General features: G+C 37.2%; 1 protein-coding gene across 4 annotated transcripts in view; it reads left to right on the top strand.

Annotated features, from left to right (window-relative positions):
* Positions 1-17,444, top strand: part of foxj3 (forkhead box J3) — an 80,846-nt gene extending 63,402 nt beyond the window's left edge. For all 4 annotated transcript variants that reach the window (XM_027143834.2, XM_027143832.2, XM_047807393.1 and 1 more), the window contains 7 exons: positions 3,174-3,302; positions 5,008-5,182; positions 6,774-7,235; positions 7,771-7,872; positions 9,939-10,130; positions 13,323-13,424; positions 13,627-17,444. In XM_027143834.2, coding sequence (XP_026999635.1) covers positions 3,174-3,302; positions 5,008-5,182; positions 6,774-7,235; positions 7,771-7,872; positions 9,939-10,130; positions 13,323-13,424; positions 13,627-13,739 — 1,275 coding nt within the window. In that variant the 3' untranslated portion in view covers positions 13,740-17,444. The remainder of the gene's footprint in view (positions 1-3,173; positions 3,303-5,007; positions 5,183-6,773; positions 7,236-7,770; positions 7,873-9,938; positions 10,131-13,322; positions 13,425-13,626) is intronic.
* Positions 17,445-17,793: the final 349 nt, after the last annotated feature.

Below are 17,793 nucleotides of genomic sequence, written 5' to 3'. Positions count from 1 at the left end.
CTGTTTTGTTTGCTGCTTTTGTTACACTCTGCCCTTGGAAGCTGTTAAATGTCTAGAATGAAGTCTAGTCATTTAAATATATAGTGAAGATGAGTCGTGTAACCAGTTGATTTGAGCAACATGTAAGTATGAGCACCAGACTGATTTGTGAATTTATTATAGATTTCAAATTGTTTAAATGTTCATTGATGGGGACTTGAGAGCAAGACTGATTGTGGCAAAAACAGTTCAAAGCCACTGTCATGGTCTCAAAATGTTACTATCCACATTAGTCCCATATGACTCCAGTGAGCATTTCCAAGTATTTAGACTCCAACCAGAAACTCTGGGAGCTCAGGAGTAACATGTGTATCTTAATACAGAGAAAGAGAATATTACATGTGGTTGTGCACAATGGTTAAGGACGATATACATTGTGTGCAGACTACAGGCAGAAACTCCAGCAAGACTAGCATACAAACATCACAGTTCACCAAAACTCTATGCCCATGAAACCTCCAGATCTGCTCCTTTGCTTTAGCCATTTCTACATGGGGTACCAACATATAGCCTGCATCTTGTGTTCACTCGGGTACTGTGGCACAAGAACATTTAAGGGCTTTATAGGTAGAGTATTTTATAATCAGTGCGGATAAGATGCGAGTTAGGTGTTCATTTCTTCTGGTTTTAGTTAGCACACTGGCTACTGCATTCTAGACTAGCTGGAGCTTGGTTATGCATCTACTAAATATCTAGACATTAATGATATTACAACAAACCAGCCTAGAGGTAGCAAAAGCATGAGCTAGTAATTCTGCATCACGTAGTGACAAAAGACAATAAGACAAAAAAAGGCTATTCTATCATATAATATACATGAGCTTTAAACGAGAGACTGGAGTCAGTTATTACACCGAGGTCTTTTACTTCTGCACATGATAAACAGAAAGGCCATCACTTCCTAATGTCCTTTAAAAAATCCTCAGTTTTATTAAACTTGCCTCTCATCTGATTTTTCTGAATCATATGACTCTCATCAGTATAACGATGGAAGCTAATATAATGTTTATAAATAATTGTAGCAAATATAAGGAGAAAAGGTGTGGGCCTAAAACAGATCCCTATGGAATACTCAACATACCCTTAGTATGTGTAGAGAAGTGTTGCAAACTGATAACGATGAGTCAAATGTGACCTGAGCCAGGAGAGGCCTGTGTTCTTAACTCTAACAACATTTTCTAAAGGTGTGAAAAGCTGAGCTAATGTCGAGCAACAACACTTTAACCAGTTCTGTCTCTCTTCTATCTCTTTTTTTCAGATATTATTCTTGGTATTGGCCTATATTTGGACAGATGACAGTGGTCAAGGTTGGGTTTTTTAATCATGTTGTTTTTAAAACCTGACCTCGACCACTGTCAGCAGTCCAATTATAGGGCAACATAAAGATGGATAACCAGTAGTTTAATAGATCTTTTGGTTGCTACTGGTATTATCTGTGTAAAGAAACATGTAGGTGAGGGATCTATTACTGAAGTTGATTTTTGAAGAAATTATTGCCTAATTTCTTCTTCTTCTTCTTCAAAAAAAAGGAAGCTTATCTCTTGAAGGGAAGTAAGACATTGTACAGATTGATCTGATACAGTAATATAGTTGTCTACACTATCAGCTTTTAAAAATTTCCAGGTTTTAAATTAAGATGTTTTTTAATTGAAATAGTTAATGATTTCATGGTGGTGACAATAAATGTTGTGCATATTTTTTAACAGTACAGTATAATTTTCCTACAGTATAAAATGTAGTATTATATCTATCTTCTATTACGGTGGAGAGTTACACTTGTTTGTCATGAGAAACAATTTGGTTTGAAATTAAATCTGCAAATTTACAGTGGAATTAAGAATATGGCCCTATGGATCTGTAAATGAGTTAGTGGAATCAACTCAGTAGACTTTTTTTTTGTGGCTGCATAAGCTGTTCGTATAAAGAAGCGTAAACTTTGTTGGATATATGTCTAGGTTTTTGGGTTATTCCTAGATTACCATCATAAGTAACTGCAACACCTCCTCCCCTGCCTGCTAGGCATGGCTGGTGTGTATATAACTGTATACAGGCAGACTAGCTTTATTTAATGCTCAAATGTTCTTCTTCATACATGCTCATTTCATGTTTTTGTAAAAAAAAAGAAAAAAAAATATTATATATTAAATTTTGATAAGTATTAGTTTCATAAACAATAGTGCTTTTAGATGTGTGTGTTTTTTTTTTTTTTTTGTTTTTGTTTTTTTTGTGTGTGTGTGTTAAAAAAGCTAATATTTACCAGTCATATCTTTAGATCAAAGGTCCTGGTTATGCATTCACATTGAGTTTTCTGCTAATCAGGTAACTACAGTATTTACCTGAATTATTTTGTAGATGTATGTGTAGCTCAGGGAACAGACACAGTAGAACCTGTTGGATTTGTGAAGTTAAGAGGAGAGGTGCTCCTATGAGTGTCTTAGTTTTTGCTTTGGCTCTACGATTATGCTGCTCAATCATAACCCATTTGCCCTGCTGTAATTGCATTATTAGCAGTGTTGGGGAGGGGTTATTAACTACACATAAGGCATTCAGACTTTCCCCTACAGAAACTACTTGTTCTCACTATTTCTCATTCTCTCTAACATCTGCATATGCACTCCTAATGCTGTGATCTGTCCCATGAGAGCTAACTAAAATACACTTATTACAACTTACCGCTAATGACAGGAAGTAGTACTGAAGGTCCTGCATCTTACACACTGGACAAGCTGAATGATTGCCATAATTAATGATTAAATACACTTTGACTGAATATGGGCTGAATATTAAGAAGATCCAAAGTGAATTTCCCATGGCTTGCTGTCTTGAGACAGAAAACCAAAGCATTCTTTCAAAAGATTATCTGTGACAAAAGTGAAATTAACAAATGAAAGCAGCTATATAAAATTTTTGATGAAAATAATTGGCCAAGGGAAAATTAAATAGTATAATTTAAATACGGAAAGCAAGAAGTTTGGGGCAAATGAGTTGAAAACAAATCACAAACAGTGATTATTATTATTATTATTATTATTATTATTATTATTATTATTATTATTATTATTATTATTATTATTATTATTATTATTATTATTATTATTATTATTATTATTATTATATTTCCCTTTCTGTTTCAGGTGGCGTTATATAACCCAGACCAAGATGGGAGTGATAGCCCTAGAAGCAGCCTTAATAACAGCCTGTCTGACCAGAGCCTGGCCTCAGTCAATCTGAACAGTGTGGGAAGTGTGCACAGCTACACCCCGGTAAGACCAGGCTGGCACCACTAACCGCATGTTCCCCCTGCACACATACATAAAGGGAATATTTTGTGGTCTTCTTTTGATATTATATCAGAATATAGCAACAGCTTAGCCAAAAAAACAACAACATGTAGTTAAGCAGGAGCAGAGGAGGGCAGATCATTAGATCCCCTCCGCCAAGTTCCCAGAATACACACAATGGGTGTAGTGAGTGCTGAAGCTTATCCATGCAGGCACACTGAGTCGGGGGTTAAGGGAATGAAAGGAAGCCTGCATGCTGCTGGAACCCAGCAAAACAGAAACATTGCCTCTGAAGTCCTCCTACCAGAAACACCCCCTCCTTTGTTGCAACCCTCTTGAAGCCCCTGTGCTCCTCACGTCAGGCTCTCGGTATTGATCCACTACAGGCACTGCTGAATTCACTACAGCATGCCAAACACTGCTCGTTCCCACTCTCCCTGTCTTCCTTTCTCATTCCTTTACTTTTTTTTTTGTATTGCTGTTTCTCTCCGTTGCTCAGTATTCACTAGATTTTGGTTGATTTTAAATTGAACGGTGTAGTGGACTGTAAAGTGGACGTGTGTAGTGGATTGTCTTTTTTGGATGAATCTAACAAGTGTCTGTTTGCCATGTATAGAGGTTAAAGGATATGTATTTAATTGTTTTTTTTTTTTCTCCTTTCATTTGCTTGAATATATTGCAAAACATTTTCATGAAGAGTGAGTTTTTATTTATATATATATATATATATATATATATATAATAATAATATTTTTACAGTATTTTTTTGGTTGTGCATCATGCATATCTACACTGTGTTCATTTATTTGCACTAGACTCACTGTCCGGTGGCCTGCATTTCCTACTTCAGTACTTTTACCCGGTTTTAACTATCAGAAATGGTAAGGCTATGCTTGCAAGTTAGAGATTTTGGTAAAGACAGTGAGACATGACAGAAAGATGCATTTTTTTTTCCTGGTAGCTTTGGTTTTGTAGAGAAATGTCATTTCCATACAAGCATGTCATTTGAATAATTTTCATGGAATAAGTATACTATTTCATGCTTCTCTTAATATTATTAGTGTGGCAAGATTGGTTGAAGGTATATCATACTTATGCTACTGCTGTCTGGCTTTTACCCGGAATGCATATGTGTCTCACTTGTATGATCTGTACAGCAGCCTGATCTGTCTATACAATAGTCGTTTTTATTGATTTTTTTTTTCCCCCATCCTTGCTTGGCTAAGGTTAATATCGAAATACATTTTCATAGTTTATGTTGGCCTGGCTAGCTCCAATTAAGTTGCAGAGCAGCTTTACAATATACTTCATTCTTTCATTTGTTTGCGGTAAGCCCTGACATTGATCTTGAAATCGGTTGCAGGTCACCTGCATATTGATTCTCAGACACTTGTTAAAACAATGCGTCAAGCTACTGAATATAGGATTAGTAAGGATTAAGAAGAGCATCAGAGATTTTTTCAAGAAAATCTTCTGCTCAGTTTTGAATATATTAGTGATGAGCCTTGTTTCACATTTTGTTAGGCCAGTACATCTCCATCTTGCGTCCTTGGGTCTTTTCCTAAACACTGTGACACTGCCATGTACTAGAAAGTCATTACTATTGTATCATCGCTCCAGATCACTTATCTTGACAGGACTCTGTGCTTATATCACTACTGATTTAGTTTATTTATTCTTGTTTCAGGTAACAAGTCACCCAGAGCCAGTGTCCCAGTCTATGAGCCTGCAGCAGGCCCCCCAGCCCCAGTACAGCATCCCTGAGCGAGACAAGCAGCTCCTCTTCTCTGACTTTGAAGATCTCAGTGCCTCGTTCCGCAGCCTTTACAAGTCTGTATTTGAACAGTCTTTCAGCCAACAGGGTGAGTGAGCAACATGATAACTTTACCTGTGACTAAAAGTTTAAATTATGTAATCATACACAGAGGTTGCTTTAATTGTTCATTTATTCATTATCCGTCTTTTAGGTGAGTGGGCACCATAGTTTAAACTTTGTCTCTCGCATTTATGCTTATATTTAAAATGGGAATAATCTATCCTACACATGGCAGCTTATAATGAAAGGAACATTTTATTATACAGGCCTAACAGCCATTCAGAAGTTAAAATCTTTTGTTTGTAATCCGTTTGCATTGTGTATGGAAGCACTCAGCAGTTAGGCCTCCCTCATAACCTACTTATCTCAAATCAAATGTGTTCCATGTTCATAGATTCAAAGGGTGTCTCTCCTTTAATCTATCATCTATGTTTTATTAGTTGGAAGTTGTTACTTTTCCATGCATAAAAGCTAAATCTGTTAGTCAGGCAAGCTCGGGCAATTAAGACACACAAATAAGCTGGTGAGAGGATTTCACGCCCTGATGCCAGATACATGAGCTAATTCACTGGCTTTGGTAATAGGTAATGAGCCTGCATTATTATTCAAAGGGGATGCTGGCTAATTGCTTTTTGTACTCTCCCTTGCTTGGACAATAGGCTTTCTCTGATGATAAGAGATGCACCTCTGTCACCCAACTGATGAGTGTTCTCTGGCGATTGTCGAGGCACTGGCCCTGGAGCCTGCTTTAAAAGCACTTCACTGAAATAGGTTTAGTGTGCCAGCACTGTGATGGACAGGGGCCTCTTAAAGGCAGGCAGGCGGGCACATGCTCCCCTTAGTGCTGCTGGGTGTGCAGGCGCTGGCGCGCTATTAACTCCTCTCTGGAATCGAGCACAATTGCAGTGTCAAAGAGAAGCCTGACGAGATGGAGCAGAGGCCAGGGGCTGCAAATGAGCTGAGTCACTGTCTCCCAGTTTGCACAGAACAGGGAATTATTCAAAAAGGGGCTAAAAGTAAGCTTGGTTGTATGAGGTAGTATTTGTATGATGTACAAAACACGTACATTTTGTCTTTAAGTTAACTTGAGGTTTGACTTCTACAAAGTTTTTTTTTTGTTTTGTTTTTTAACCCAGTCTTTATTTAAATTATTTGTTTTCACATGGAATAATTTCATGCTTTCCTGTATGGAGGGAACATTGTAACCTGATAACAGGTTACTTACTTAACAAATGTAAAGGCACAATGTTTATTCGAAATCAAATTTAGTAGAACAATATCATGAATTTTTGCTTAGTGGTATTTGTGAATGAAATCAATTTGCTTTTTTAGAAGAGCGAATTTGTGTTACCTCAAAAATTTGGTGGTCTAATTCTAGTTGCTAGAAGGGCAAATCATAAGTATTTATTAATTTCTTAAATGCTAGAGTAACACTAAGTATTGCTTAGGAAGTTGCATTATGAGACCTTCCCTTATGTCTCATAAATCAAAGTATTACAGTTTATAATATATTTTAAATATTTAACAGCATTTAGCAATTATCCTTAAATTATTTCAAGTGCATTTCTAATACAGCAAGGCTGTATTATTCTTTGTTGAACACATGCTAAGTGCATGCTTGCCATGTCTTGCTGCAGGTCTGATGGGGATGCCATCGGAGTCTTCCCAGCAAAGCCACACCTCTTGCTCCTACCAGCACTCCCCAAGCAGCGCCATCAGTACCCACCCACACAGCAGTCAGAATAGTATCACCAACTCTCATCCCAACAGCATCCCCAACAGCGGTGCACAGGTGCCCCTGTCGCACCCGTCTCACTCTGCCCACAGTTCTCCCCACACACAGCACCTCTCTCAGCACGGGCCACACACTCACACCCAACATGGCCAGCACCCACACTCAGCACACACTCAACACCAGGCTCACACTCAACACACCCAACACTCACAGCACTCCCAACACTCCCAACACTCACAGCACTCTCAACACTCACAGCACTCCCAACACACTCAACACACACAACACACACAGCAGCCTCAACAGCACCAGAATCTCTCTCACCAGCCCCATCCAGCCCAGCAACAGATGCCCTGCAACACCGGTAAGACTGCAGTTTCCTGCGCTTACTTCTGTCTGCATCATTTACTCATTTACCTCTACCTACTTGCTTAGTTTCTTTTAACAATAACCCACAGGTACCAGCTCTGGCTCGGTTTCTCCTGTTCATTTTCTTCCCGTTTCCTTACATCATTAGCAAATTTATTTATTTCATATCTTTAACAGCTGTAGTAGCCAGCCCCAGATTCATGATATGTGCTTTAAAAAAATATATATATATAGTCTAGTAACTAACAAACTGGTGATGCAGCGTATGTAGGCCCCTGTGGCAGATGCCTGGCTCCCCCTGATGGTGAAACAGCGGAATGTTCACTTGTTTCTTCTAAACACATACAAAGCACTTTCCCCAAATGCAATGTTACACAGGAATTTATTGCTAATTTGAGTAGCGGGGGATTTAATTAATTTTCAACATGACACAGATCAACATAGATATGACACTTAGAATTGCAGATACGTGATTAATATGAATAAGAAATCACTTGATAAGTGATTTTTTTTTTTTCTTTTCTCTGCAGGTTTACCCAGTGACTGGTATCCCAATCTGGATGCACTGAAGGAAAGTTGTCGCATTGCTAGCAGCTACAACTGGGCAGATGTGGACCTTTCACCTTTTCAAGGTGCTGTTATTATGCCCAAACTTTATTATATAACTATATGAAGAGAATATTGTGTTACAGTTGCTTTGACCTGCTCCTTTGTTCATCTTGTGTTAAATTTAGTCTTTAAGTGTTCTCAAAATGGCTTTGAATTGTTGTGGGTACTGTCATTAATCTTGTATGTTTATAAGATTAATATAACCCGAATATAGTTGGGTTCATAAATTTTTTGAGATTTTGCACATTTTATGTATTTTTTCATCTTCTCTGTACATTGTAAAAGTCTATAATCAAAAAGTCTCTATAAATGTGAATACAGTGGGTTTTCCTCAAGACGCAAACCACTGGAAACACTCCAGAATAATGACTTTGCAAGAAAACACAAAAAAAAAAAAGAAAACAAACTTTACTGGTATCAGAATGATGTGAAGAAAAGGGTATTGTGACTCAGGATAAAAGCCGTATCACATCACATGTACTTTTTTGCTTAAATTTACTCAAATGCTACAAAACTAGGATGCCGTTTCTCTGAAAAGATGGCTAACGATCCAAAACACACCATAAGAGAAACACACAAGCATCTTAAGGCAAAGAAATGCAGTGTTCTTAAATTGCTGAGTCAGACTTGAACCCAGGTGAGCATTTCTTTCACTTGCGTATGACAGAACTGAAAGCAGAAAGACCCATAAACAAGTCACTTACAGTTTATAATCTGAAATCTAAACTTGGAATTAGAATTTTGGGAGTTTTGTCTGTGTACACCACTGTGGATTTGAAATGAAGAGCTTTGTCTAGAGCTTTTAATAGTTGGCATTGTCTCAACGCAGCTTTACAGAAGCAGGTTAATGAAGTGTATACTTAAATGACCTGACCTCAGCCCAACTGAACAGGATTTTCACTTACTGAAAAAGAAAGTGATAGCAGAAAGACCAGCATTTGAAGATGACTGCATGCAGATCTTAAATATTTTATTCAAATTGCTTTAGGAGCCTGTATAATCAGAAGAAGGAAAAAGAAGACTGATGATGCTTATCCACAGAAAAGGGAATGGGGAAGGGGTAGTTCAGTTTTTAGGGTGCTGGACTACTGATTGGAAGGTTGTGAGCTCATACCCTAAAACCACCAAGCTGCCACAAGTCCTTGAGTCAAGGCCCTTAACCCTCAACTGCTCAGTTATACAAATGCAAGTGGCTCTACTTAAAGGGTGTTTTACGAATGATTACATTTACTGACTGAACGTACCTTGCTTTAACATTTACAGCATTTTTTCAATGTTTTGGAAAGTTCCATCCAATTCTGATTTCAACATAGTGTAGTGTTCCACAACCCACATTAATTGAGAAAGATGCAAATAATCAGTTGCTCAGATATAATTTCAGGATATTTAACCAATGTAAATCTTAGTTTTTATTTCAAATTAAAATAGGTTTAAAAGCCACACAGAGGTCTGCCTTCTTATGGATGGTGATATCGATTCGCTTTATCTGTGATTGAAGAGGCAGTTTCACAAAATGGTGCATGTAGGTCAAGAGGATATTTTGACAGTGGAATTTTATACAATTTGGAAGTAAAGCCATTTGTTTACATCTTATGGCAGAACCCACTTTATTTTAATGGACAAGATCAAAGCAGTGATCGACTGAGGTATATAATATTCATTAGTAGATTCTGATTATATGTGTTGTTTTGAGCCTCTCTGTGTATTAGTAGCCTGCTGGTAAATTTCATCATAATTTAGCTATTTATCTGCAAATTCCTAAATTCCAAAGGATCTGTTTTTAGAATTTTCTTCTGATCTTCTGTCTTCAGATTAATTAAAATGAACAAACAACCTGTATGAAAACAGCCTGTACCTAATATTAGTATAGGAAAGTAATAAATGCATCATAAATGCTAAGAATTACTATAGCCAGTTTGGTGATTTTTATGAATGCTTTTTAATATGAATTAAAGGCCTTTCAACTCCCTCACTGTAGACTGAAAGTTAAAAAGGAGGAATTGGTTTTGGTGTTCTACACAGCTTAATTAATTTGTTTGACAATCAGCAAAGCATGTGTTGATGGTTTACCCTTGTTTTGGCTCTGTAGGATTGAGAGAGAGCATGAGACAGGCTGAGCTGAATAACTGGTCTCTGGAGCCAACTCAGATTGTGGACCTCTGTTCCTCCATCAACCAGTTCTTTGCCCGCACTGGAGTCATTCAGCCACAAGGGGCAGTGCAGCCACCTGTATGCCATGGTGCCATGCATCCCTCCAAGCCTAGCCAACACATAAATACAGGTGTTAATTGATTAACCGATCTTCATCCAAGTGTGCAGGCTTCATTTCTAAATCTGAGTGTGAATTCTAGATTGAAAGTATACATTTGTATAAATCTCAGGAAGAATATATGCAAAAAAGCCTTAAGGTGTCTAAATCAATGGGTACATCATATCCTATACATTACTTGTTTTGTCTTAACAACACATTCCAACTCTTTTCTCATTAAAAAAAAGGATGTTATTCCTTTATTAATGATTTCTTGAATGTAAATAGGCAATACACTACTATAAGGTAAAGTGTATAACCACATTAGTAACCACCAATGGATTTGTGGTAATACATTTTTTATAAGCTCAGTGCAAATGTGCACTGTATTTTTTCCCCCATGCAGATTCCTACTTTTTTCCACACACGTACATTGGGGTTGGACAATGAAACAGAAACACATGATTTTAAACCACAATAATTTATTAGTACGATTTAGGGCTGGTGGACCTAATCAGTTAAGGTTTTGAAAACACCCCAAAGTTGCTCAGTAACAATCAATTCTGTGACTGTGCAACCATGAAACATGGGAGAACTTCACTTCATGTTAAACAAACATGATCTCAGTCACCAATATTGTTGCGTGTATTGGTGCTTTATCAACCTGATACATGTCACCACTTTCAGGGTACAATGTTTGAACCATTTTGGCAATGAATGCTCCCTTCTGGCACAGAGAAAGAACTAGGCAATGCCATGATATTGCAGCCTAATCATCTCATCTCTTTACTATGGTCACCCAACAGTTTGCTAATCATCTTTTCGGGTTCTCCATATCGCATCTCTCCCATATGTGGAAAAGACAGTGAAGGTGGACTCATCAGAGAACAATACATGCTTCATATTTCCCACAGACCAAGAATGGTGTTTCTGGCACCCTTGAAATTGACATTTGGCATTGGCAATTTGTACTCTTTATAACTCTGTCTCCCATTATGTTGTGTGGATTTATTTTACTTTATGTATAGCTGTGATGCTAATTCAACACTCAGTAATTATTTGAATTGAATGTAAAATCAGTTCAGATTGTCCACCAGTCCACACATATGCATGAAACCTCCAACACTATATTGCTGATGTATACTATATACTGTTTTTCTGTTTCATTGTTCAATATATATATATATATATATATATATATATATATATATATATATATATATATATATATATATATATATCTTCTAAAAAAATTAGCATATTGTGATAAAAGTTCATAAGTTCATTATTTTCCATAATGTAATGATAAAAATGTAACTTTCATATATTTTAGATTCATTGCACACCAACTGAAATATTTCAGGAATATATTCTTATTCTTTTATTGTTTTAATACTGATGATTTTGGCATACAGCTCATGAAAACCCAAAATTCCTATCTCAAAAAATTAGCATATCATGAAAAGGATCTCTAAATGAGCTATTAACCTAATCATCTGAATCAACTAATTAACTCTAAACACCTGCAAAAGATTCCTGAGGCTTTTAAAAACTTGCAGCCTGGTTCATTACTCAAAACCGCAATCATGGGTAAGACTGCTGTCCAGAAGGCCATCGTTGACACCCTCAAGCGAGAGGGTAAGACACAGAAAGAAATTTCTAAACGAATAGGCTGTTCCCAGAGTGCTGTATCAAGGCACCTCAGTGGGAAGGAAAAAGTGTGGCAAAAAACGCTGCACAACGAGAAGAGGTGACCGGACCCACAGGAAGATTGTGGAGAAGGACCGATACCAGACCTTGGGGGACCTGCGGAAGCAGTGGACCGAGTCTGGAGTAGAAACATCCAGAGCCACCGTGCACAGGCGTGTGCAGGAAATGGGCTACACGTGCCGCATTCCCCAGGTCAAGCCACTTTTGAACCAGAAACAGCGGCAGAAGCGCCTGACCTGGGCTACAGAGAAGCAGCACTGGACTGTTGCTCAGTGGTCCAAAGTACTTTTTTCGGATGAAAGCAAATTTTGCATGTCATTCGGAAATCAAGGTGCCAGAGTCTGGAGGAAGACTGGGTAGAAGGACATGCCAAAATGCCTGAAGTCCAGTGTCAAGTACCCACAGTCAGTGATGCCATGTCAGCTGCTGGTGTTGGTCCACTGTGTTTTATCAAGGGCAGGGTCAATACAGCTAGCTATCAGGAGATTTTGGAGCACTTCATGCTTCCATCTGCTGAAAAGCTTTATGGAGATGAAGATTTCGTTTTTCAGCACGACCTGGCACCTGCTCACAGTGCCAAAACCACTGGTAAATGGTTTACTGACCATGGTATTACTGTGCTCAATTGGCCTGCCAACTCTCCTGACCTGAACCCCATAGAGAATCTGTGGGATATTGTGAAGAGAAAGTTGAGAGACGCAAGACCCAACACTCTGGATGAGTTTAAGGCCGCTATCGAAGCATCCTGGGCCTCCATAACACCTCAGCAGTGCCACAGGCTAATTGCCTCCATGCCACGCCGCATTGAAGCAGTCATTTCTGCAAAAGGATTCCCGACCAAGTATTGAGTGCATAACTGAACATAATTGTTTGAAGGTTGACACTTTTTGTATTAAAAACACTTTTCTTTTGTTGGTCGGATGAAATATGCTAATTTTTTGAGATAGGAATTTTGGGTTTTCATGAGCTGTATGCCAAAATCATCCGTATTAAAACAATAAAAGACCTGAAATATTTCAGTTGGTGTGCAATGAATCTAAAATATATGAAAGTAATGAACTTTTATCACAATATGCTGATTTTTTGAGAAGGACCTGTGTGTGTGTGTGTATATATATATATATATATATATATATATATATATATATATATATATATATATATATATATATATATATATATATATATATATATATTGTATTTTGTAATATACCTTCCCCATCTAAATTGTGTCAATCATCACCTAAGTCAAAACCAAAGCTTTGAAGTAAATTTATACAGACCAAAATGTAATCACCTCAGACATATGTGACTAACAAAATTAAATAATAATTTTTACCTGATAAGTCATTAATTATAATCTGTTATTCTGTGTAGTAAAGACTTCTGTAGTGTTATTTGTCCATTGAAATGTTGTAACAAATGTTTTAAAATGTATATTTATCAGTTTACATGATCATATTGTAGGACATTTATTGTTCTCTTTCAGTCGATGACTCCATTACTATTTTTCAGGAAATATGTACATGGACTCAAGACAGAGCATGACCTCCATGATGGGTCCTCCAGGTTATCCCCACATGCCCCCCATGAATAGCACAACCAACACCATGACTGGTTAGTGTTTCTCTATTGCCTCTCCAATCATTTAGCTTTAATTACATTCCCTTGTGATTATTAGCACAACTATGAATGCTATAGATGTAGTACAATTGTTATGATAGTTTGTGCTGGTATAAACCAATTTATTTCATATATTAGTTGATGTAGGTTACATGTTGTGTATGGCAAGGCTCATTAGAATGTATGTACTCTCTAGGTCATCATGCACAAATGAACCAACAGCACATGATGTCTACTGGAAGCTTTCCGATTCGCCGCATGCCTGCTGATGACATCCAGGACGACTTTGACTGGGATTCCATTGTCTAGCCCCATCCCTATATGAGAAAGGTGGTGCAGGAAAAATAAGAGAGTCGCTTGGAAGAAGAAAAGAGTGTGTATGTGTGCGAGAGAGGGCTAGTCCCAAGATATCTGCATGCCCCAAGGCGGGAAGCAGTTTGGAACAGGATGCGCTTCAAAATGTGCAGGTGTCGGTTATATGAGCTGAAAGAGACTCTTGTTGTCCTGGTGTTTTAGGAAATTAAAACAAAAACAAACAAAAAGTTACTCTGAAGACAATCACATTTACTAGGAAATGTTTAAGTGATTGATTTTATACTTGTCCAAAGGACAAAACTCATGTTCATGTTAAATATAAAACCCCGTTTTTCATCCCTTTCTCTGTGCTGCGAGAAACTCTACTCAGTCTCCTAACTCCCTCTCTCCAAGTCAGCTATTTGGCCAAGCTCTTCCCTCTCCTTTTGTGTGTGGGATTTTTTTTATTATTATTATCATTATTATAATTTTTTTTTTTATGATTTTGTGTGAAATGTTTTGCTTGTTCTTTCCTCATCCTCTCTTGGTGCAGGCCTAAGCTGCCTTTTAGCTCTCATTTGTGATGCGATTTCCCCTCTGAAAATGCAGGCCACTTTTCAGACAGAAAGTGTTTCTCTGCTCACTCTGTCTGCACAGCGCCGCAAGTTCTCTAGGTCTCTCTGAACTTCGGTGCTCTACATATCACCTGAGCCTTTACTGTAACTTGTACAAACTTCGCCAAGCATCCAGATCAGATCTCTGTGCTAGCGAATGATTATCTGTTGTCTTTTTTAATGATCGGTGTGGGTCATAAAATGTATGTAAAATTAACTCCATACCTGCAGTATTCATGCTTGTGTATCTTTGCTGTTTGCAATGTATCATACTCCTGTCACTTTTTTAACAGTGTGAAATGGTGCATTTGGAACTGACGTTGATTCAGACCTCACTTTTTATTAATCTCCTGTTCATTTTCATGTCACCATAACTTTACTATCTGCATGTACAGTTGGTTTTCTTTGGATTCTCACCAATTCCTTTAGAGACTGTGCAGCTATGGCTGATTTTATTCATAGCCTACTCCAGATTTCATGTAGTGTTTAGTATAAATGGTGTGAGAAAAATGGTGCAGGTATTTTGCAAGGCAGCAAATAAAGCAGGGAGCATTTTAGTCTTCTAGGTTTTATACCCTTAGACATTAAACTACTTGCAGTTTTGCTGCGTCTAAAGATGTGCAGAAAAGAGTACTTGTTTTGGAGCAAGGATGTCAAGAACTGTGGACACTGAAGACACTGCAAACTGTAAAAAAAAAAAAAAAAAAAAAAAAAAAGAACTTTGATATGCATACATTCATTCATTCATTAGAAAGCTACTACATAAGTCACTGATGAAAATTCACTCACTCCAGAGCTAGAAGTCACCGGAGTAAAGCAGAGGTATCTAAGGATTTAAATCTATAACCAAACTACTGTAAGGTATTCTAGTTATACCATGAGCAATTAGCAGATATTGTGCAATATTGTTAATTAGGGCTATAGATTATGATTATGATACAATCTTTTCTATCAGTGAGCACAAATGTTGCTGGCCAAAAGTCAGATCTAGAGGCACATTTGGGTTTTCACTATAAACTTCAGAACACCAAGCACTTAAATTAATTAGTGAGCAGCCATGAGTTCAGTGATTGTAGAAGCGTCACATATGTTATAAAAATCATTTATGTGACTGAGTGAACCAGTGGGGTTGGAAACCTAGCTGAGTTTCCTTTAGTCTTTCCTTTAGTACCTAGGCTTCTCTTAATTTGACCTTGAATTACACATTAGTATTATATATTGTGACAATTTATCATGAGTATGATCTATAGACAATCATTTATATTTCAGTATTACAGAATCTACAGATTATTGATTCTCTTATGCCACTTTTGTTGTAATGCACACGTGTGCACACATATACATACATGTACACCCACATCCACACACACGTGTGCAAAACAATACTTTCAATTATCCCTTCATGTTGCTTACTAACAATCTGAGCTGCAATATTTTCAGGGCCATTAGATTCTGTGCTTTTTTGTATGAATGAGGCTGGTTACATGCTCCTCAAAACTGCACCTAAAGATGCCACAGTAGAGACCACACACTGTCACCACTCTTACTCATTTTCTTTTTTTCCCCCCCAAAGACCTCCATATGTATTTGATTACATACTGAAGCCCATTTTACTCATGCACTTTTATGTGGGAATACATTGCCAATTAGTCAGGAAATGGTTATTTAATCTGGAAAGTACATTTTCTGGGTAATTATTAAGATTAATTATAAATTGAGTTTAATATATTAATTTTAAAGGCATCACCTATTTTGCGTAAAACAGTTATCACACAACACAGGGAAGCAGCAACAGAAAGAAAAGCCGATCAATGAAAAAGAATAGGAAAAAAATTGACATTTTGCAAAATGTACATTTTTTATAGTAACCTTTAACTGATCATCCAGACCCGTGCATTCAAACCATTGTTGTATTTTGTCTCTATAGTTTGTGTTGTAAGTCAGTGAGACTGAACTTTTTTTGTGTGTGTGTTTTTTTGATCAGAATCCACTGTCAATGTTTAACCTTTTTATTTTGTGTAACTGAACGTTAGACCTCCCATGACCCATTTTTTATAAAGCCTAGAAAGTGCTTTTAACTGCTTGTCATTTGTGCACTTGGAAAATAAGCAGATTTTGGAAGCACAACTGCATCTGTTGTACATGTCAAAATATGCTGAGTGTAAATCTGGCGTAGACCTTTGCCCACAAAACATTTTCATTTGGCACCTAATTTGGGTATTCTTTTCCTGAGATGCTGCCCAAAAACAAGACTGTTTGGAATTACATTACAGGTACTATGACCCTGTATATGAACATCATAGCCTTGGCTATGATGTATGGCAAAGGCTTAAAGCTATGTTCTTCATAGTTATAGTGAAAAGAAAGTATGAGAGGAGAGCTGAGCTGACCGAGTGTATGTATACAACTAATCAAGTAGTGCTTACAAAATAGTTGCTCCCTGTGTGTGTGTTGTGTGAAAGTTGTGTAAAGATTCTCATTTTAGTAAACACATGGAAATGCACCTGCCAGAGAGATTATTATAAAAGTGGACTGAATGAGAAGTCTAGTTACACTTAAGGGAGTAAACTGCCAACAACATATGGTATTTGAGGCCTATTTTATTAATTGTTAGTGTGGTGTTGTGCTTGTTGTAAATATGTGTCTCTTCAATTGTCCTTTTTTCCTCTGTGGGGTGGGGGGGTGTTGAGGCCAGGGCTTGGGTTCACCTACAAAAGAAAAGTGAGAAACATACAGAGTATTTTGTTATTGTCCAATCCGAGGGTGATTACAATATGTATATATCTATATTGTATATATGTGCGTTGGCTTTTTGTGTGACACTACCTTTTTCCTGTACAATGATTGAACATTGTGTTAATGTTTATGTATTTTAATCTTTGTTTTCTGTTTGCTTTGTCTGTCATTGCTTGTATTTTCCCCCTTTGTTATTGCACGATTTCTTACTTTTGCTGTCCAACAAAATGACACAGCTACTCCTTGTATCGGTTTAGTGCTGTAACATAACTCCATGTAAAATGTCATTAGGATTGTCAGTACAACCCCCCTGACCCCCAGATATGCATGAATGGAATTTAAAGAAATAAAGTATGTTAACTTCACTGTGGAATTGTTTGCTTGTGAGGGTTTTTTAATCTTTCTACTGTGATATCACTGATTTCCTTTATACGCATATTGATGCCACTTACAAATTCAATTCGGTGTGTGCAGTGTATATAGACCTTCTGAACACATTCTACTACAAAGGACAACAGTCTAATGTGTGGGTAAATGGTATGAGCAAGATGATGATAGTGATAAAGTACATCTTGTTTTATTTATTGTGGATATGGTGATGCCTTCTTTATATATATAACTTGTGTTTTCAATAATTACAGAATGTTTGGAAACAGGATAAATTACTCAGCTTATGTAGAGCGATTTATTTAATAGTTCATGTAATAAAAGTATTAAAA

Source organism: Tachysurus fulvidraco, chromosome 2 (assembly GCF_022655615.1).
Source record: "Tachysurus fulvidraco isolate hzauxx_2018 chromosome 2, HZAU_PFXX_2.0, whole genome shotgun sequence".
In the NCBI taxonomy this organism is placed as follows: Eukaryota; Metazoa; Chordata; class Actinopteri; order Siluriformes; family Bagridae; genus Tachysurus; species Tachysurus fulvidraco.
Note: the sequence above shows the minus strand (reverse complement) of the source record. Positions and strands in the feature narration are given on the sequence as shown.